Source organism: Mus caroli, unplaced genomic scaffold (assembly GCF_978045245.1).
Source record: "Mus caroli unplaced genomic scaffold, Mus_caroli_1 scaffold_8, whole genome shotgun sequence".
NCBI classification, from domain to species: domain Eukaryota; kingdom Metazoa; phylum Chordata; class Mammalia; order Rodentia; family Muridae; genus Mus; species Mus caroli.
The window spans coordinates 27332958-27355098 of NW_028227263.1; the positions used below are offsets into that span (position 1 = coordinate 27332958).

General features: G+C 45.5%; 1 protein-coding gene across 1 annotated transcript in view; it reads left to right on the forward strand.

The window, feature by feature from the left end:
• The window catches only part of Tmc7 (transmembrane channel like 7), a 49371-nt gene that overhangs the window by 21994 nt on the left and 5236 nt on the right, over positions 1–22141 (forward strand). The window contains exons 4-14 of the mRNA XM_021167895.3: positions 1945–2112; positions 4213–4295; positions 7904–8049; positions 10964–11111; positions 12470–12643; positions 13650–13807; positions 16064–16181; positions 16370–16467; positions 17860–18046; positions 20270–20400; positions 21371–21526. Coding sequence (XP_021023554.1) covers positions 1945–2112; positions 4213–4295; positions 7904–8049; positions 10964–11111; positions 12470–12643; positions 13650–13807; positions 16064–16181; positions 16370–16467; positions 17860–18046; positions 20270–20400; positions 21371–21526 — 1567 coding nt within the window. The remainder of the gene's footprint in view (positions 1–1944; positions 2113–4212; positions 4296–7903; positions 8050–10963; positions 11112–12469; positions 12644–13649; positions 13808–16063; positions 16182–16369; positions 16468–17859; positions 18047–20269; positions 20401–21370; positions 21527–22141) is intronic.

Sequence of the window (22141 nt, forward strand, 5' to 3'; positions counted from 1 at the left end):
CTGGCCTCCTACAGGCATCTGCACAATACACATAATTAAAATAAAATCTTTGAATATACTGTTGATAGTTTATTCTCCTTTGTAAATTGTTGTTTTATATGGAGACTGTAAACATATTTCCCAGGGGTCTTCTAGGCCCATCTAGAACTTACACACACATACACACACACACATACTTTCTCCTGAGATGGAAGCTTAGTATGGTCCTGAGCAAATCTTTACTGAGCATCAGCAATGAACCGAGTGTCGCCTTTGGCACCTGGCTCATATTACCTCTGTCAGTTAGACCTTCTAAAGTCTCCCTACTCCTTTTGTTTTTCTCTGTGTATACCAAGCTGGCCTTGAACTCACAGAGACCTGCTAGTCCTCATAAGACCTCATCCCCACCCCTTTGCCTCTCTCTGTGTATCATAGGCTGGCTTTGAACTCAGAGATCTTCCTACCAGTACTGGTATTAAAAGTGTGTGCCACAAAGCCCAGCCTCACAAAACCCTTTCATGTGGGCACTTCACCGTTTCCCTGCCATATGGAGGTTAAGATGCTTGCCCAAGTGCACCCAGCTAGGATAAGGCAGGGCCAGCCTTGGAACTCGGGCAGTCATGCTTCACTGGCCAAGTGAGTGTTGAGTGTGAAATGTGCCCCCACAGACTCCTATTTGAACACTTGGTCTTCAGCTGGCCTCAAAGTGTTATCTAACTGGAGGAAATGGATCACTGCTGGGGTGGGCGATGGGGTTTGAGATTTCTTAGCCATGTCCCACTTCCTGTCTCTCCTCTGCCTCCTAACCATGTACACAAAGTGACCAGCCCCCTCAACACTCCTGCTGCTGTGCCTTCTGCTCTGTGATAGACTGTGTCCCCTCAAACTGTGAGCCCCTAAATACCTCCTTCCTTGAGTTGCCTGTCAGGTACCGGGCCACAGTGACAAGGGGAGGGGTCAGTGTGCTGCACCCAGCTTCTTCTCTGGTTGGGTGCGACACTCCTGGAGACTTCTGACTATCACATGCCTTAGAGGCTTTCTTCTCCCTGGAGAAGTGGGGTTTCTTGGCTGACTGGATGTCCTTGTGGCAGAAGGAGAAGGGGTGCAAATCAAAGCCGTTACCTCTGGTGACACGGCCGAGTGTTTGACAGTGCAGTGTGTCGGTGCCAGCAACAAGGATGTCACTCTGCAGATCATCCTCGGGCATTCAGTCCTTCTCTGCTAAGAGGCTGCTCTTCTGTTCCATTTCTGACCCTAAAGTCACTGCCATTGTCCAGAGAGGGGCAGAGAAGGCACCGAGAGCCCTAGTGCTCATTCTTCACAAGTGTGAGCTAGATAGCTTCTGCCTTTTAAAATGTACGAAAAACCTACAGCAAGTGACCCAGTAAATGAAATGCTGTGGAGCCTGAGATGAAGAATGAGGAAATGTGCTACCACAGTCTCTTCAGCATTACCCTGGACATCTTAGCTAACTACACTTCAGGCAGGGATGACGGAGAAAGGGAAAGAATTATAGAATACATTTGTCCAGATTATATATACATAGGAAATAAAAAGACAAGTTATTGGAATCAGTATGTGAATTTAACAAGGTTGTTGATTTGACAAGGTCTGTATAAAATTGGTTATATCCCCCCACCTTAGGGGGTGCTGGGAACTGAACCCAGGGCTTCGCACATGCTAGGTAAGCGCTCCTCCACCTCTGAGCTACAGTTCCAGACATAAGTGTATTTCTTCGTGTTAGCAACATTTAGAAAAGTAAGGTTTTAAAAAATATATATATATATATTTAAAATTTTTAATTACATGTGTGTAGGGTATATATGCATAGGTGCCAGTGCCTGAGGAGGAAGTTGGATAGCCTGGAGCTATAGTGACAGGTGGTTGTCCTGAATAAGGCAGGTCCTCCCACCTCAGTCCACAGTGTGGGGCTGGTCACTAACAGCCGCGTTGCTTCTCTTTCAGGAAAGTTTGGCACGGGGATCCAGTCCTACTTCTCGTTCCTGCGGTTCCTGGTGGTGCTGAACCTGGTGATATTCCTGATCATCTTCATGTTGGTTTTGCTTCCAATCATACTCACCAAGTACAAGATTACCAACAGCACTTTCGTGCTCATCCCGTTCAAAGACATGGGTGAGTGGAAGGGCTGTGCCAGCTGCAAGGCTTCCCTTCCTGTGCATCTTGGTTCTGAGCCTTAGGCGACTGTCAGCAGAGATGGGTCTGGTTATGCTGCAGAATCAGGTGACTCCATTATCCTCAGGCAGTGACTGTAAACACTGACCTCTCACTCACAGTCTAGTTCCATCCTAGGCTCAGGAATCTTCACTCCGGAGCCTGAGCTGTTGGGGCAGCCATGATGGTCACCACAATGCAGCAGAAATGAGGCACAGTAGATGTGTGCTGATTCCTGATGCTGCTGTTTGGACACGACAGACCAACATAGTTCTTCCACATCTCATTGGCCACACCAGGACTCCCAGTTCCTCCTGGGTTTGTGAGAGCTTGTGGGAGGAGCAATGCAGGGTGGGGTGTTTAGCAAACCTTAATGAATCTACCCTAGTCTAACGTCATTTCAAGATTGTTATCTATGAAAAGAACATGCTTGAAGCTGATTGCAATTCCACAGTGATGCCAGACCCTTAACAGTAGGTGCTGGACTAGGCTTTTGTATTCTCAACAAAACTCAGATCTGGGGATTCTATTAGCCCAGATGAGGGGGGGAGGGTTTCCTCTGCTTCACAGACATTCACTGCAAACCTGCAATCCCAGGCTCAGTAAAGGAGCCAGCTTGGTTCCAGATCTTCTGAAGGTCTTCAGAAATCCCCATACCCTCCTGTCAAATGACTCCTTACCCAGAAGAACCCTGGAGAACTACTTCAGAGACCTTATACACCCCAGCTCCCCTTTGTTTTTATCTTCAGTCTCTTAAAATCCATATAACCTGCCACTTCAGACTTTGTGTAAGGCCTGATTTCTGCCGAGAGTGCCCTCCTGCTTTCTCATGTATCCATGTTTCAGAGACATATTTCCTGCCACTGTGAAAATCATTAGGTTGCCAGGCCAGATGTACTGGCCAGTTATCTTTCCTGGGCCTCAGTTTCTTTCTGTGTTGAGTTGGGTGACCATTTAAATAATGAGATGTTTATTCCTCCATTAAAATACTTTATTGAATACTTAACTCATTTAAAGAACAATAAATATTGGACTGCTGAGAGGGCTCAGATTTGGTTCCCAGCTCTATAGTGGGCAGCTCACAGCTGCCTGTAACTCTAGGTGCAGGGATATGACGACATGTTCGGGCCTTGGTGGGCAATTGCATGCATGTGTCCTCTCATACATGTAATTAAAAATAAGACAAATATTAAAATGTAATATTAAGCACCACTAAGTGCACGGGAGGTACATACCTTATAATCCTATAATAAACACTTAGCGCACAGGGAGGTACATACCTTACAATCCTGCTTAGGAGGCTGAGCTAGGAAGATACTGACTTGGGGGCTAGTGAGCTAGATAGTGAGACCTTGTCTCCAAAAACTGAAACGAGGGGATGGATAGCTGGCCCAGCAGCTAAGAGCATGTACTGCTTTTTCAGAGGATCCAGGTGTGGGTCATAGCATCCACATCTGGTAGCCCACAACTGCCTATAACTTCAGTTCCCAGGGATCCAACGCCCCCGTGGGCACCTGCATGAACATGTCTTACACACACACACACACACACACACACACACACACACTCAAACGCACACACACACACACACTCAAATGCACATACAATAAATAAAGTACACAACCAATCAATCAGTCAGTGGATGAAATGAACACCCAGTAAACACACAAAAATAAAGATAGCTTGAAGCTGTTTAGTAAAGGAACATACTAAAGGAAAGTGGGAAGTAAAAAGGAAATGCTAATAATGGAAGAGGAAGGGGGATGTATCAGACACAGGAAATGACAGACAGCAGGCGTATCTGAGTAGGTAGCCACTGCTCACAAACTGCAGCAGGCCAGTTACTGATATAGAGAACCTGTGACACATCCTTGTTTACTTTTTTAGGTATATTTAAGTATTTTATGTATATGAGTACACTGTAGCTGTCTTCAGACACACTAGAAGAGGGCATCAGATCCCATTACAGATGGTTGTGAGCCACCATGTGGCTATGTTAGAACAGTCAGTGCTCTTAACCACTAAGCCATCTTGCCAGCCCCTTGTTTTTGTTTCTTGCAGATATTCAGTGCACACTGTATCCAATAAGTAGCTCTGGGCTCATTTACTTCTACAGTTACATCATAGACCTGCTGTCTGGAACGGTAAGTATTTAACTCAATCCTCTGTGGGCCTGTACACTGACGACAGCGCTTTGGAGTCCTGAGTGGTGTGCTCTGTGGTGCAGGTGGAGAGACAGAATTGTCAGGCTAGCCTAGGCTACACAGTGAGAGGCAATGTCAGCGTTGACAGTGAACAGAGGAAACAGGTTGCAGTCCTGTGCTCACCTAGACCTTCCACTAGAGCTCAGGAAGTACTACCCCTGCTGTCTGTCCTGCTCTCTGCTGCCTTTGTTGCCTTGCACTTGGCATCTCTGCTCTGAAACCCCAAAGCCAGATCGAGGTGCGTTTGTGGTTGTCTGATGGACATTCATCTGGTGAACTCTCTGGGGAAAATCTCAATTCTGAACAGGTCTGAGGTCGCAGACGCTTCTGGTTCCAGGCATTTCAGATAGAATGCATTTAGCTTACAGATTAAACCATCTTCCTGGAAGTTGCTAGTATTAAAATGCCACGCCGTAGAACTTGCTGATTTTCATAATAGACAAGTAAAAGGCCTGGAATCTGTCCATTTCATTTAATATTGTGGGGGAGGCAGGAGGTGCTTTTACATTTCCAAAGTCAATGTTTTCTTCAGAACAGCTCTGGTGGTTGGATGCACAGTCAAATGCCAGATATGTACTTGAGAAAATGGAAGCTCTGCAAAGGAGAAGAACTCAGCAGCTTGCCCGAAGTCACTGTTACTGAAAGCAAGACTTGACTTACCATGTTGGTGCATGCCTTTGTTCCTAGCACAAGAGGCAGAGCAGGTGGATTTCTGTGAGTTCTTGGCCAGCTTGGTCTACAATCAGGCATGCATAGTGATGCCCTGTCTCATTAAAGAAGAAAGAAAGAAAGAAAGAAAGAAAGAAAGAAAGAAAGAAAGAAAGAAAGAAAGAAAGAAAGAAAGAAAAAGAAAGAGAAAGAAAGAAAGAAAGAAAGAGAAGAAAGAAAAGAAAGGAGAGAAAGAAGAAAACAAAGGAGAGAAAGAGAAGAAAGAAAAGAAAGAGAGAAAGAGAAGAAAGAAAGGAAGAGAGAGAGAAAGAAAGGAAGGAAGAGAGAGAGAGACTGAGAAAGAAAGAAAGAAAAGAAAGAAAGAAAGAAAGAAAGAAAGAAAGAAAGAAAGAAGAAAGAAAAGAAAGAAAAGAAATTATGGAACCAAGCTCAGAGCTGCTGTCTTCCTTATTCCTCTCCTCCTCCTCTCTCCTCCCTCCTCCATCTCCTCCTCCTTTTTGGTTTCTCAAGACAGGAGTTCACTGAGTAGCCCCATTTCTTTCATTGCATCCCCCAAAGCACCATGTGTTAGTGTGTTTTACAGGACAGTTAGTGGCACATGATCACAGATGTGCAACCCAGGAAGCATGCTTAAGCAACCCTGTCCAAAAGAACTTCCTACAGTGTTCTGGAGAGCAGCCTGGGTCTGTCCATCCCATGAGGGAGCCATGGGCTCCTGAGCTCTTGAGATGTGGCCTCTGTGACTGAGGAATGGGCTTTATTTCTTGCTGTTGTTGTCACTTCACACTGAAATAGTCCCAACAGGAAGAAAGAGGGCCAGAGGTAAGACGACAAGCTTGGCTTCTGAAAACAGGCTCCTTTTGAAGTCAGGGAACTTACCTTCTAGGCTCTCTTGCCCTTTGACTCTGTTTCTTAGTTAGGGTTTTACTGCTGTAATGAGACACCTTGACCAAAACAACTCTATGAAGAAAAACATTTCAATGGGGCTGGTTTACAGGTTCAGAGGTTCAGTCCATTTTCATCGTGGTAGGAAGCATGGCAGTGTGCAGGAGGACGAGGGAGCTGAGATCTCTACATCTGGATCTGCAGGCAGCAGGAAGAGGAGGGGGAAGAAAGGAGAGAGAGACTGGGATTGGACTGAGCATCTGAAACCTCAAAGCTCACCCCCCCTCGTGACACACCTCCAACAAGGCCACACCTCCTAGTAGTGCCACTCTGGGTCTATGGGGGCCATTTTCATTCAAACCAACACACCCTGTGGTGGCCCTTTATTGTGAGGGAAAGGTTGCTGAGAGCTGAGATAACCTGGGACCATTTGGAAAAGGATCTAAAGAGAGAACAGGATTTGATAATGTCTGTGCTCAGCCTTTGAGATAGTGGAGGACAGTATAGTGTCTTCTCTCTCTACATTTGTTTCTGTTTAAACATTTTCTTACTCTGGTAGTGTGAGAATACATGGTTGTCATGAAAAAGAAAATAGGACTTTGTCATCTATTTGTTTATTTTTAAACAGAATCTTGCTTTTTGGCTCAGACTGACCTTAAACTTCCCAGCATTTTTGCGTGTTTACCTCTAATGCTTAGATCTCTGATCCACTTTAAGCTGATGCTTATATGATTTGGCTCTCTGTGTGTCTATTGTTTGTTCAGAAGAGATGTTTTCCCCTCTACTAAAAACCTGCTGGCTGGAGATACATAGGTGCTTTGTTCTGTTTTTCTGCTATGTGTATCTGGTTTTGTTATTTGCTTTTGTTTTAGACAAGGTCTCACTATGTAGACAAGGCTGACCCTGAACTCACAGAAATCTACCTACCTCTTTCCCAAGTGATGGAATTAAAGGTGTGGCCAATATGTCTGGCTTCTGGGCCTGTTTTATGCCTGCACTGGATGATCTTGAGTTTGCTTTGCAGTAAGCCCAGGAGACAAGACTTCCAACTTTACTCCTCTTTGTCAAGGTTGCTTTGGCCACTGACTCCCTTGCAGCTACATCTAAACTTGAAGACCAGCCTGTTGTTTCTGATGAGGCCAGCTGGGGTTCTGATTGGAACCGTGCTGGTTCTGTAGACCAATTTGTGGAGTGTTGATGTGGAAGTACTGGGCCAAAATCACCTCTCCATTAATTTATTTTTCATTGGTTCTTTTGTTTGTTTTGTTATTTTGAGATAATGTCTCATGTAGCCCAGGCTGGCACTAACTAGTTATGTGTCTTAAAGAATGCTTTTGACTTCCCAATCCATCTGCTTCTACCTCCAGAGTGATATGATTACAGGTGTCTATCCCCATCCCTCGTTTAAGCTTGTGTATACTGGCCCTGTAACACTCTACAACTACAGCCCTAGCCCATGTTTATTTCAACTATGGTTCATAGTTTTTAGAATATACTATTTATACTTGTGTTAAACATATTCTTAATTTTTCTTTTTGATGTTATGGCCTAGATTTCTTTTCACTTTAAGTTAAATATGATTTACCAGGTAGCTTAAAAAAAAGTAATTTTTGTTATGTGTATATGGACATGTCTGTGTTATTGTGCAAATGAGACAGTTCCCTTTGGAGGCCAGAAGAGGGCATCAGGTCTCCCAAAGCTGGAGTTAGAGGAGGTTGGGAACCCTCAGTTGTGGGTGCTAGAAACCAAACTTGGTCCTCTGCAAGAGTATATATAATTCCAGCACTTAACAGTTATTTTGATGCTCAGCTTTTAGCAGTACCTCAGTCCCTAAATACTAACTGAGTACCCCATATACCTTGGGTCTCTTTCTGGTGTGGAAAGATTCCAGGATGAACAAGGACACTTCCGTGTGGGTTCCTTGCTGCAGGGATCCCTCCTTTGGTTGCCAGCTTGAGCTGACCCACCTGGCCCCATGTTCTTGCTTTGTTCAGGGATTCTTGGAGGAGACCAGCCTTTTTTATGGGCACTACACCATTGATGGTGTAAAGTTCCAGAGCTTCACGTATGACCTACCCCTGGCTTACTTGATAAGCACGATTGCCTACCTGGCCCTGAGCCTCCTTTGGATCGTGAAAAGGTAAGTGTACCTTTGGTTCTATTTGTGTAGTGATGTTTTTGCTGACGTGACCAGATTCCTACCACAGGGAGTTCAAGGGAGGAAAGATGTAAATGTTTGTAGTAAATTAATATGGAGGCTGTTTTTCTTTAATCTAGCTAGTTTCCCAATAACAACACAGAGAGACCAAGATTTATTTTCAAGCTTCACCTCAATACCTGAGTAGTCAATTGATCCATCTTTATCCCTTAAAGTATTTGTCTCCCAGCCAGAATCCCTATACTGTGTGCTTGTAGGGCCTTCCATTGCTCCCTCTGAGTTCTCACGGATTCCTTTGGTCCCTCCCCGTGGCTCAATCTCAGTCTTCCTCCTCCTCCTTCTCCTCTTCTTCCTTCTCCTCCTTCCTCTCTCTCTGTCTCTCCCCCTCCCCCTTCCCCTGGCTGGCAGAAGCTCCGCCCTATTCTCTCTCTCTCTCTCTCTCTCTCTCTCTCTCTCTCTCTCTCTCTCTCTCTCTCTCTCTCTCTCTCTTTTTGCACAGCTATTGGCTGGTCAGCTTTTATTGACAAGGTAGAGAATAAACAGTAAGCATTGTTTACACATACCTGAGACCGGAGATTTTTGACACAAGCATTACAAGATATCGGGGCAGAGAAATCAGCATTTGAATAAACACAAGGATAATCTTTTCACAGTGCACAAAAACATTATGCATACAGGAAGATTTATTTGGGCCTTATGGTTGCAGGGAATTTCAGTTCCTCACAGTGAGGAAAATGTGACTATAAGAGCATGAAACAGAAGCTTGTCCGTATGGTGATGGGTCAGAAAGCAGAGAACACTCTGCAGCCAGGGGGCCCTGGGACCTACCTCTGCAAGCGCGTCCCTCATCCTAAAGGTTTCATAACCTCTCACCCACATGAGCCTCTGGGAGCATCTCAGATTGATGGAACTCTTTATGGCTCTACTCTCTGACTGTTCTATGGGTTCTGGAAGTCAGGGCCTGAAAGTTGAGTAGAGCCCACGGCCAGGCTTTGGGAAAGGGATTGAGTGTGCTGTAGCCAAGACTTGGAGGAAGTAGAAGTCAGGAGCTGGCATCTGGAGCAGCAGCCTGCAGTTCAGTGTGCTAAGTGCCTCTTCCAGATCCCTCTTCCTGACCAGCTTTGTCCTGGCTGGGGAATGTTATATTAACTAGGTCTCTATTGGCTTGCAAATGGCAGAAAACCAAGTCTGGTTAATTGGACCATTGGGGAATTGAGTGCACAGAGAGCCCAGGAAAGGGAGAGACTGCTCTGGTGGACACAGCCATAGCTTATAGGAACAGTATCAAAAGCAAGGGCTTCCTCTGCTCTGAGTGTTTGTGTAATGACAGGGACCTTGCTGTCTTGGGAAATAACACACCAGTTTCTGTCAGCCTGTAGCTAAGTCTGTGCTCAGCTCACAGCCACAGAAACCTATGAAGGTGTTTTTTGGCTCTGTCCACTCAGATACCTAATCCTGACCCTTCCATTGTGGTCAGGGCCAGGGGACGGTGGTGTTGAGGCCCTATTGGTGTATGGCCAGCTCTTGGTAAGGGTCATGGCGTTTGGATGTGAAATTCCCTGTAAAGGCTCAGGTGTAGTGGGTTGGTCCCCAGATGGTGGCGCTGTTTAGAGACGAATGTATCAGGAGGTGCTAATCTCATAGATGGCGTTCACAGATAAATTGGCTATTAGAAGCTGGGCCTGGTTGGAGGAAGCAAGTGAAATACTTTGTCTGCATCGCTTCCCTCTTTCTGCTTCCTAGACACCATGCGGTACTTCCCTCTTTCCTCCCCCCATCTCCCTCTCTCCTCCCCCCATCTCCCTCTCTCCTCCCCGCATCTCCCTCTCTCCTCCCCCCATCTCCTTCTCTCCCTACCCCTCTCTCCTCTCTGCTTCTTCTACCATGCCCAATTGTCATAATACCCTCCCATCACTTCAGGCCCAGCAGTGGAACCAGCCAACTATGGATAGAAATTTCTGGAATAGTGAAACAAATAAACCTTTCTTTAAACTGTCTATCTCGGATATTTGCCAAACTTGTGAAAAGTTTGTCCCTTCAGGTCATGGGCCACCAAGGTGTGTCCCTGGTGGCTCCTTGACAGAACAACTCCCAAGACAGCAATCCCTAAGAGGAATTCTAAATACTATTTATAATTGTCTCACTGCCTAATAGCCAGAACACAATAGAAGCTGTATTTGTGAATACCACAAGAGACTACTGAACTAAAACTTTGGACCATACATCATACATGCTAATAGACACCTGTTAGCTATTCAAGAGGCTGAGGCAGGGGAATCACAAGTTTGAGAATCAAATGGGACACTTCAACAAATGTTTCAAAATAAAATGTATAAGGGGAGGGAGCTGGTAGTCTAGCTCAGATATTAATCTGGCCTGGTAGAGACTTTGGGTTCAATTGTCAGCATTGTAGCAAAAAATAAAATACATAAGGTAAAATAAATAAATATAAAGAAATTATTTTTGAAAAAAAAAAAGAAGCTAATGAGTGGGGTGCTGAAGAGATGGCTCAGTGGTAAATGTTCACTGATGCTCTTCTAGAGGACAGCGGTTGGCTTGATTCTCAGCACCCACACGGTGGTTCACAAGCATCTACAACTCCGATTCCAGGTTAACTGATGCCCTCACTTGGCTTCCACAGGCAAACATGTAGGCAAAACATCCATACACATAAAATAAATATATTTTTTTAAAAAGAAGTTATTAAATGGACAAAAGATAATGGTTTTCATCAATGAGATACCTGCTCAGCTGCCATATGGATTCAGAACAAACTTGACTGTGTCACAGTGAGCCAGCAATGGACTTATGTTCAATTTTGTAAATCTTAAATGAGACCAACTCACCAGCCTATACTTTGCTGCTGTTCTCAGAGTGATGCTTTTTTGGGGGTCAGGTCGGTGGAAGGGTTCAAGATCAACCTGATTCGGAGCGAGGAGCACTTTCAGAGTTACTGTAATAAGATCTTTGCTGGCTGGGACTTCTGCATCACCAACCGCAGCATGGCTGAGCTGAAGCACAGCAGCTTGCGGTATGAGCTCCGAGTGAGTGCTGTCGGGTTGCCCTGGGGAGGGACCTCAGTCCTGGGGAGGGATCTCAGCCCTGGGTAGGGACCTCACTGGCCAGGTTGGATCTGGGGAGGCTGTTTGCAGGTTTCATGGGATTGCAGGGCCCAGTCTGTCTCAGCACACTTCCCTGTTGCCGTTTTTTTTTTTTAAGAGCTCTTTATAGCAAACAGCTTATTGGACCAATCACCTTTAACCCAAACATGGGTGCTAGTAACTTGGGACTGGGAAGGGAGGTGGGACACACATGGGGCCAGAGCAGATGATGTCTCACCTTTACCTCTACTATCTTACTGATACCCTTCCTGGTCATAGCTGCCATAAACATTGTTTGTACTAGAAACATGAAGAGAATGCTGTGATAATAATGGATTAGAGAGAAGTTGAAAAATAACAGGGAAACTTCCATGTTAATAGAGAAAGAGAAATGAATAGCCCATCAGAAAAGGGTTGGGGGAGGGAATATAAAGCTTAATGAAGGAAGCTGTGTGGGGTTATATCTATTATTAACATTACACTAAATATGAATGGATTAAATTCTGTTTAATGCAGAGACCTCCAGGGTAGATAAAAACAAACATAGTAGGACACACCCATAATCCTAGCTACTTGAAAGGTCAAGGAAGAAGAGCTAAATAAAATCTGAGGCTGTTCTGGGCAACTCAATAACGCTATCTCAAAAACAAAAACTTTTGTTAAGGATTGGAGATGGAGGTAGATGGTAGAATCCTGGCCTGGCATACACAAGGCACCCTGGGTTCAATCCTCAGAACTTCAGATAGATAAATGAGAAATTAATAAAATTAAAATAATGGTAACCACATATATTCTATGTAAAGAAATACTGCACAGTCTGCATATGCACGCGCACACACACACACACACACACACACACACACACCATTATAAATGCTGATTCAGCTTACACATTTATTACAAAGCTAAATGCAGTCTTGAGTGGGGAATTCTACCTTACCATAACATAAGCCAGTGGTTCTCAACCCCTTCAATTACAGGTCAGCCAGTCACGACCCCTTTAGGGGGTCAAATGACCCTTTCACAGAGGTCCTCTATGACTACCAGAAAACACAGATATTTACAGTGTGATTTCTAACAGTAGCAAAATTACAGTTACAAAGTAGCAACGACAATAATTTATGGTTGGGGGTCATCACAACATGAGGAACTGTATTAAAAGGGTCACAGAATTAGGAAGGTTGAGAATCAATGCTATAAGCCTTAGACATAAAAACTGGCAGGGCTTAGCCTGGGAAGGTATCATCGGCAACATGAATACCCCTCCCAGTGCTCACAAACGAGTTTTCTTTGGTCCTCAGGCAGATCTGGAAGAAGAGAGAATACGACAGAAAATAGCAGAAAGGACCTCAGAGGAGACCATCCGCATTTACTCTTTGAGGCTGTTTTTGAACTGCATTGTGCTTGCTGTGCTAGCGGCATGCTTTTATGCAATCTACCTAGCAACTGCCTTCTCACAGGAACACATGAAAAAAGTGAGTGTCACACGAGTGTACGGTGATCCTTTGCTCTGGTGGGGTTTGTGCACATGGGTGCATGGGCCTAGGGAGGTCCCCCTGAAATTAGAGATTCAGGCGGCTGTGGATGCTCGAAACTGAATCCTGGCACACTGCAAGAGCAGTATACACTCTTAACTCCCGAGGCCTCTCGCCACCCGCAGTGATGTAAAAAACCCATGTTGGAATGAGCATGGTTGTGCTTACCTGTAATTCCAGCACTGAGGAGACATGGACAGCACTTCATAGTAAGTGTTTTTTAGATATATAATAATCTAATTTGGGTGGTGGTGGTTCATGCCTTTAATCCCAGTACTTGGGAGGCAGATCTGTGAGTTTGAGGCCAGCCTGGTCTACAGAGTGAGTTCCAGAAGAGACAGGGCTACACAGAGAAATCCTGTCTCGAAAATCAAAAAGACAGTCTAAATTGGTCTAGTGGCTCTAAATGATTAGGCATTAGATACCCATGTACTGTAGATACCATACAGCATGTGGCCTTGGCATCCATAGACTGTGGCTGTTTTCTGTATGGTGCAAGATGATTCACTGCTGTATCCCTATTCTAGCCAAAGAGAAAGTGGTGGGGCTGGGACAGGCCTGGCTCTTCAAGGATGAGATGTGGAGTTTGATTTTAAACTTCTGCTCTGCAGTGGCTTAAGTGATCTGCTACCGTAGAGAAAGGAGAATTCTGTTACAAATCAGTCATTACAACATCCTTGAAAGTACCTTGACTTGGCCACTTACACAGCATGTACAGAAATCCCTTCACGAATATGTCCAGTAGCATTTGTTAGACTTCCATCATAGTGCCAGGTCTCTGCGTATGTGCCTGTAAGGGAGGATCGAGCATCCAAAGCTTGTGTTTCCCAGCCACACTGGATGATAAGTAGGCTTTGTCCGCTCAGCCTGCATAGTTGAGTTCTCTTCAGTTCAAGTCTTCAGCGTCACAGTATATGCTGACCGATGCATTGTGTTATCTTTCCAGGAAATTGACAAGATGGTTTTTGGGGAGAACCTGTTGATATTGTACCTCCCGTCCATTGTGATTACCCTGGCCAATTTCATTACCCCAATCATCTTTGCCAAGATCATCCACTACGAGGATTACTCACCAGGCTTTGAGATCCGCCTGACGATTCTTAGGTAATGCCTGACTGCGTGCGTGCCAGGTAGATCATTGCTAACTCATGGCAGACATGGCTAATAGATTGCATCGTATTTGCCTGCTGTCCTGACAATCATCCTTCCTTTGATGAGCTCGTGAATAAATTAATGTTTGGATAGCAGTGAAGGCCCTCAGTCTTCAGCGTCTCCTGTCAGTCTTGTACCTTTGATTCTGGATTAACTGCACACATAGGATGAGGCCTTAGAAGGACATTCTGATCTAAAGATGGCAGAATTAACAGTATTAGGCAGAGTTGAGAAAGTTTACACCAGTGAATAAAAATGACTGAGTGAGTACTTAGGCTTGACTAAGATAACTTTTTTTTCCTACTTCTCAAATATGTGAAATTGAGTTTTATCCCCCACCTTTTGAGACTGTCTTAGTTGGGGTTTCTGTTGCTGCAATGAAATGCCAACTTGGAGAGAAAAAGGCCTGCACTTAGATGATGGATTACACGGCCTCATCCCTGGTCACCAGTGAAGGAAGTCAGGGCAGGAACCAAACAGAACAGGAACCTAGAGGCAGGAGCTGGTACATGGGCCATGGAGGGATGCTGCTTACTGGCTTGTACCCCATGGCTTGCTCAGCCTGATTTCTCTAGAACACAGAACTGCCAGCCCAGGGGTGGCCCCACCCACAATGGGCTGGGCCTTCTCCATCAATCACTTAGTAAGGAAATGCTAATGAGTGATGGTGGCTGAGCCTTTAATCTCAGCACTCAGGAGGCAGAGGCCAGCAGATCTCTGAGTTCAAGGCCAGCCAGGGCTACAGAGAAACCTTGCTTGGAAACTTACCACTACCACCCCAACCAAAAAAAGAAAAGAAAAGAAGAGAAAAGAAAATCAATAAATAAAAGTAAGAGAGAAGAAAGAAAATGCCTTACATCCCAGTCTTATGGAGGCATTTTCTTAATTGAGGCTTCCATGTCTTAGATGACTTTAGCTTGTGTCAATATGACATAAAACAGGCTGAGACAGAGACAAGGCTAAGGAATTTATCTTTTATTCTCGATAGCTTTATCTGTGGCTGAGTGAACTGTGGCTGTATAATAGAATGGCTGTCAGCAATCTTTACTGTGACCTTACTGGCCCCAACTCTGGATCCTCCTCCAGCCACCTCTGCCTCAGCTACCTAAGAGCTAAGATTTGCAGGCCTGAGTCACCACTCCAGACTGTTTATATCTTTTTTAAAGTAAGCAAACACACAATAAAACCTTTGTATTTTGTATTTCCACATACGGGGAGAGAGACACAGAGACACATACACAGAGTGAGTGTGAGAGAGAGAGTTTTATTTGGACAAAATAATAAGCTCATTGTGATGTTTTCACACATGTATAATGCCCTTCAATCATATCGACTTCCTTGTGTCTCCCTCCCTCACTGTAGGTTCCCTCCCTGTCACTGTAGGACCGCTCAAGCCCTTCCACACAACAGTCTTGTTTAACAAATCTTTATCACACGATCCAAAGTAGAACCAGTCTCTATGATGGAGGGGCCGGGGGCCGGGGTTCAATTTAGAATCCACATAGGACCACGTGCTGAGCTTAATTACTGGATCAGCTCCTCTCTCTCTCCTCCGCCCCCCACCCCAGTTCTCTCACCTACCCCTACCCCTACCCCTGCCCCTTCCTCTCTCTCTCTCTCTCTCTCTCTCTCTCTCTCTCTCTCTCTCTCTCTCTCTCTCTCTCTCTGAAATAGGGTCTCCCTTTGTGGCTCAGGCTGAATCCTGTGCACCACTGTGCCTTGATTTTATTTTCTGCCTTAGAACTTTGTAGGGGCTACAGAGATGGCTCAGCAGTTAGGAGCTCTTGCAGAGGACCTCAGTTCAGGTTCTAGCACTGACACCAGGTAGTTTATAGCAGTAATCTCAGTTCTAAGGGATTTGATGTCCCCTTCTGACTCCATGAGCACCTACATCCATGTCTACATATCCACACAAACAACACATATAAATACACATAAATAATAAAACATTATTATTTTTAAAACTTATTGTAATGTATAGAACATGAAGTTACCACTTGACCCTTTTATCCGTTTATAGTGTACAATTCATTGGCCTTAAGCCAGTTCCCCACCACCCACTTCCAGAGCTTTCCCTTTTCATCCCCAGCAGAATCTCTACCTAGGTTGAGGTTTGCATGCAAGGAAGTTGCCTGTGTCTCTCCTCAGTGTCAGGTCCAGAGGGAGGCCAGCTCTGATGCCTCTTTCCCCCTCCCCTCTTCCCTGCAGGTGTGTCTTTATGCGGCTGGCCACCATCTGTGTGCTGGTGTTCACGCTAGGCTCCAAGATCACATCCTGTGGTGACAGCACGTGTGAACTCTGCGGCTATAACCAGAAACTCTACCCGGTGAGCCATGGCCTGGGCTGCCAGCTGCGAGGCAGATCTGGCTCCACTCCCGGCATAGTCAAGGACTTGGATACTGAATTCTGTGCAGGAGCTTCAGGAAGAGGGATGTGGGGACAGTTGAGGATACAGAAGGCTGGCTTCTTATGCTGGGAGTCGGTCTCTTAATATGTCTCATGTCTTGGTTTCAGTGCTGGGAGACTCAGGTGGGACAGGAAATGTACAAGCTGATGATCTTCGACTTCATCATCATCCTGGCTGTGACACTGTTTGTGGATTTCCCTAGGAAGTAAGTGTGGGGGTCCCTGCCAGCCCCCACTCTACATCCTACTCCTGGGGTCCCTGCCAGCCCCCATTCTATGACCCACTCATGTTCTCCACAAGTGCTGGGTGACGCCACTCACACCAGGGAACCATTGACATCTGGTGACTCAAATGACTCTAGGCTGTTGACACAGTAGCAGCATCAGCCGCCACATCTTTGGGTGGTACCCTGGGACCCCGGTAGAGATGGTCTTCCCACAAGACCTCCTGAGCTGACTCCCTGCACTTGATGTAGCCCAGCCCCTGCTAGGGCAGACACACTAGGTGCAGCTTCTGGATCGGGGTTCACACCACCTTCCTGCAGGTTATGTGACCATGAACAAGTTGTTTCTCTGAGTAACAAGACAGTGAGTTTCTCATCTGAGACAGGGAAGGATGATAGCAGGGTCACGTCACAGCCTTTCTGTGAGAATAAGCAAGATACCATGGGGAGAACACCCCAGAGCACAGAACTCAACAGAAAGTGACCACCACTATTGTGACCCTTACTGCTGTTGTCATTGTGTCCTTCCAGGAGTCTTAAATGAAACTCTTTCTTCTCACCACAGTCAAGATACCCAGTCAAGGGTGTGATGATGAAGGCTTGTCGTTCCAGTGTTCAGGAGGCTGAGGCAGGAGAATCCTGAATTCCAGACCAGCCTAGCCATCTTAATTCAGATGTGGACTAGAAGTCCAGAGAACCCTAAAGTTAGATATTAGAAAAAGAAATTTGAGGGCCAGTAAGATGTCTCTAGGTTGCGCACTGGGACCACATGGTGGAAGGAGAGAGTTGACTTCCATAAGTTGTCCTCTGACCTCTACACTGTGCAATTACACATCTGTACATACATACAGAGGTGCAGTGGTGATGCACACCTTTAATCCTCCAGCACTCGGGAGGAAGAAGAGGGCACATCTCTGTAAGTTCAAGGCTAGGCTAGTCTACAGAGTGAGTTCCAGGACAGTCAGAGCTGTTAACACAGAGGAAACCCTATCTCAAAAACAAAACCCCAAATATGCACATACATACATACATACATACATACATACATACATACATACATGGGCCAAGTAAATGACTCAGTACAGTCACTCAGTACTCACTGGCCATACAAACATGAAGACCTGAAATCAGATTGTCAGTATCTAGGTAAAGCCTGGAGTGGCAGCTTGTGCACACCCCAGCATTAGAGAGCTGGAGATGGTGGGGATCCCTGGGGCTCAGTGGCCAGCCACCTCAGCCTTATCAGTAAGCTCCCCGCCCAGTGAGAGATCCTGTTTCAGAAAATCAGGTGGAGCATGGCACAGGGAGACACCTGATGTCAGTCTCTGTCCTCTGCATGCATTCACATCATTCACGCATCTAGTTTGTTTCCAGGCTCCTGGTGACCTACTGTGCCTCCTCAAAGCTGATCCAGTGCTGGGGCCAGCAGGAATTCGCCATCCCCGACAATGTCCTGGGCATCGTGTACGGGCAGACCATCTGCTGGATTGGAGCCTTCTTCTCCCCACTCCTCCCTGCCATTGCCACCTTGAAATTCGTTATCATCTTTTATGTGAAAGAGGTGAGGAAAGGAGACAGGGCTCCCACCCTGCACCGGTCTTTCTATAGCTCCGGTTTTTGCTGTGCTGTGGACAGAAACCCGGCATATCCCCAGCATGCCAGGCCAGGGGTATACCATCTGGAGCTCACATGTTTGAAGGCCATTCTGTACTCCATGAGACACATCATAAGTACATGTACCCCCAGCCCAGGGCTTCCTTTATATGAATATATTCTGGGAAGGGACTTCAAATACATTTTCACCTTTATTTATTTATTTATTTATTTATTTATTTATTTATTTATTTGTTTGTTTGAGAAACAGTCTGTATATCTTTGACTGGTCTCAAATTCCTGATCTCCCTGCCTCCACCTCCCAAGTGCTGAGGTTGCAGGCTGGTTTTGTTTTGCTCTGTTTTAGAACAAATTTCTCAAGCACATTTAAGAATTGCTTTGTTCCTAGGGCTTAAATGTAGTTTTTATAGACGACTGATTGACAGCATGAGTCTGAGCTGTCAATCATACAACAGTGGTGTGTTTCAGTGACATTTAGCCAAGGATTTGTTGATTTCTGTTTTGTAATTTTGGAGTCAACCCATAGCTTTTCAGAGCTCCTTGGCTAGTGGAAGCCCAGTCCCAGCTCATGGTCCCCAGGGATCCAGGTAGAACCGGGTGTTACATGTGTCAAGTAGCCCTGCAGGTGGCTGGCGTGCCTGGACTTACTGGTTTGTTCATGAATATAAAAGCAAGCCATTCTCATTATTATTTTTTAAATGAAGATGAGATCTTTTTAAAGATTTTTCAAAAAACTTTTAATTCTCTTTCTGTGTGTGTATGAGTGTGTATCTGTGTTTGTGTGTATATGTATGTGTGTGTGTGTGTATATATGTGTATGTATGTGTGTTTGTATATGTTTATATGTATGTGCATGTGTATCTGCTGGGGCTTGAACCCAGAACTTTGAGCATGTTAAGAAAGTACCATGCCTACCCCAAGCCTAACATTTACTAATTACCTAGTCCTAGCCATTCAAAAATGGAAATGATAGAATTCACAATGACGGTGACAATAATGGGATAATAATGCTATGAGCCCGTGCCCCTCAGTACCCCCACTTCCTGTGGGTTGTCTCCTGGTACTCTGGTTCTCCCCCGGCTTCCAGCCCTGGAGTAGCCACTCATGTTTTAGGAAGGAGCATGCCAAGGCTCAGGGGTTAACTGGCCCCCAGTCATACAGTGTGGCTGTTTCCCTGAGTGTTGGAGGCAGATGTCGCTCACCACAGCTGAGCATTGGCTCTCACCCTGTGAGAAGGACCTTGCACTGGGCTGGACTTTGTTCTGGGAGCCTTTGGCTTTAGGCCACTGTTCTTCCATCTTCATTTGGAAACATCAAGTAGCCAATGCCATCAGAGGAGGCAGGAATGTGGACACACAGGAAAACACTGGCTGACAAGTGAGTTCCCATGTGTACTGTAGTGAAGGGCAGGTGTGTGTGGCAGTCACTGGCTCCAAGCCCGCCCTGCTGGCTGACTCTCCCCAGAACTAAGCTCACAAGTTGCTCTAGTTTCTATGGAACTGACAAGTTTCATGTCTTCCACAGAAATGCAAGTTTAAAAAACATAGAATGCCTTTCTTCTTTCCCTGCTTTTCTACTTGATATTTCCTTTGAGTCTTTCCCCCTCTGTGTAAATATTTATTTTAAACACATAGGAAAGGTTATATGTGTGTAAAATGTTCAAGCAAAATGTCTCCCTAGTTGGCATAGATCATTGTAGATCCACTTTAAACACCTATGAATAATAAAATAATAAAACTTTAATAAAGTTTATGTTACACAGGATCTTGAAATTTAATAGTTTCCTTCCACCGCATGGGATTTAATGGGCTCTCATTCTTTTAAAGTGCTGCGTGCTGCCTCAAAGATGACTTTAAAGTACTTGATACATTAGATCTTACAGATCTGCTTTGAGGAGTCCCTACTGTTGGTTTTCAACATTCCTTCTGGATTATTCTGTCTGTTCAACAGTTGAGGTGTTGCTGGTTTTTGATTCATTCTCCCAATTATGCCATCAACACGAATTTCCCCCAAATTGGAATCTGAGCTAAGGATTCTTTCTGATCTGTGTGACACTGTACCCCGGCAGGGGTAGACACTCCCCAGTTGCACTGTCGGTGTTGTGAACGTGTTCGCTCTCGGAGGCCCTACTGAGGACTGGTGCTTCTTCCTCTTCTCTTGTGTTCTGTAGTTGAGTCTTCTCTACACCTGCAGACCCTCCCCACGGCAGTTCAGAGCATCCAACTCTAACTTCTTCTTCCTGCTGGTGTTGCTGATTGGGCTGTGCCTAGCGATCATACCTCTGACCATCAGCATGGCTCGGTAAGTATTTCTTCATTTTCTAAAACGGTCCTTGGTTTTGTGACTTGTGTCTCTTTATGTTCAAGAACTTGTAACATTCTTCAGGGCTTTTCTAGAGTGTTCTGCCCTCAGAGATCAATAAGTTCCTGCTGGCTTCTCCATATCTACCTTTTAAATTCCTTTTTAATTTTTAGCTTTCCTTTGTTTTGTTTGATCTTGCTACTTTTTACTCCCAGTGTTGGGGAGCAGGCAGAGAGAGACACAGAGAGAGACAGCTGAGGGGATGGACATGGGCAGATCCCAGGGACTCTCTGGCCAGCCAGACTGCTCTAAAGGGCAAGCCTCAGGTCCAGTGTTCACTGAGAAGCTTTGCTTGACCTCTGGCCTCCAGACAAGCACTCTTGTTCACTCATGTGCACATGCACACACACACACACACACACACAGAGAGAGAGAGAGAGAGAGAGAGAGAGAGAGAGAGAGAGAGAGAGAAGGAGGGAAAAGGGAGGGAGAAAACAGATTGCTCATTCATCTGTGCTAGTTTCGGATTTCTCAGGTCCCCCAGCACAGTCTTCCCTCCCAGGTTTATTTTAAAGTAACAGTCTTTCCCACTCCCCGAATTGTGCTCAGCTGTCATATCTTTTTAGTTGTCTTTGATTCCTGGGGGGAGTCTAGGCCATTTTCTCTGCCTTTCAATTAAGAGACTGGAGGATACCTATATGTCTAATTGTTTATGTTCCACGACATCAAACTTACTTTTCTGTCTTGGGTGTCCTGTAAACTGAAAGTTTAGACCTAGAGACTTGATGCAGTTTCAGGGTCAGCATTTTCAAACATAATATCCCAGAAACTTCTGGACTGGGGAAGTTCCCTGTAGACTATTGTAAATAAATATGCTGGCCATGTGGAGGCAGACCTCTCAGCCTGTGCTGGCCATGCGGAGGCAGACCTCTCAGCCTGGCCTGAGCTTCCTCCCTCTCTGTCCTGGCAGCATCCCTTCCTCAAAAGCCTGCGGCCCATTCACCAACTTCAACACCACCTGGGAGGTGATCCCCCAGACTGTGAGCACCTTCCCCAGCTCGCTGCAGACCCTGATCCATGCCGTTACATCAGAAGCCTTTGCAGTGCCTTTCTTCATGATCATCTGGTGAGTGACAGCCAGACCAGGCCAGTACATACATCTCCTCTCACTTGGGAAATGGAGTTTGTGTGTTAGAATTGTTGGGTCCAGGAATCGCCTCACACCCCACACAGACCCCCATCTCTGTCAGACAGGGATGGTTTATTGAGCATCTGCTCCAGGGCTGATGGACCAGGGCCCAGATTCGAGAACTGAACCATGACCCTGAGTTAAGATCTTACAGGGTTTTTAAGCCCAAAATTCACAAACATCTGTGCCAAGTTATCCACCAATCAGGATTTAGGGATAAGAGATTTCCTTAGGAGCGTGTCTTTGTTGTGCACTGACTCTGCTCCCATTGGTTAGGGTGTTCAACTGTGGCAGGGGACTGCCTTGTCTAATATTTATGTCTTAACTTGTCTACCAGGATAGGACTTGTCTAACAGTCATGTCTTAACTTGCCAACCAGGGTGTCAGTTACCCAGGTACATGTATGTCTCTTTCTGCCAAGTAGGATGTCAGTTTCCAGGGAGATCGTGGGAACTTAAACTCTACTTGGCCACTACTCAAAGTGGAAGTTTTATTCCAAAGAGTTTCTTTTATTGGTGCAGGTGTCTGTCTTCTGTTGGGGTCCATCCCAGG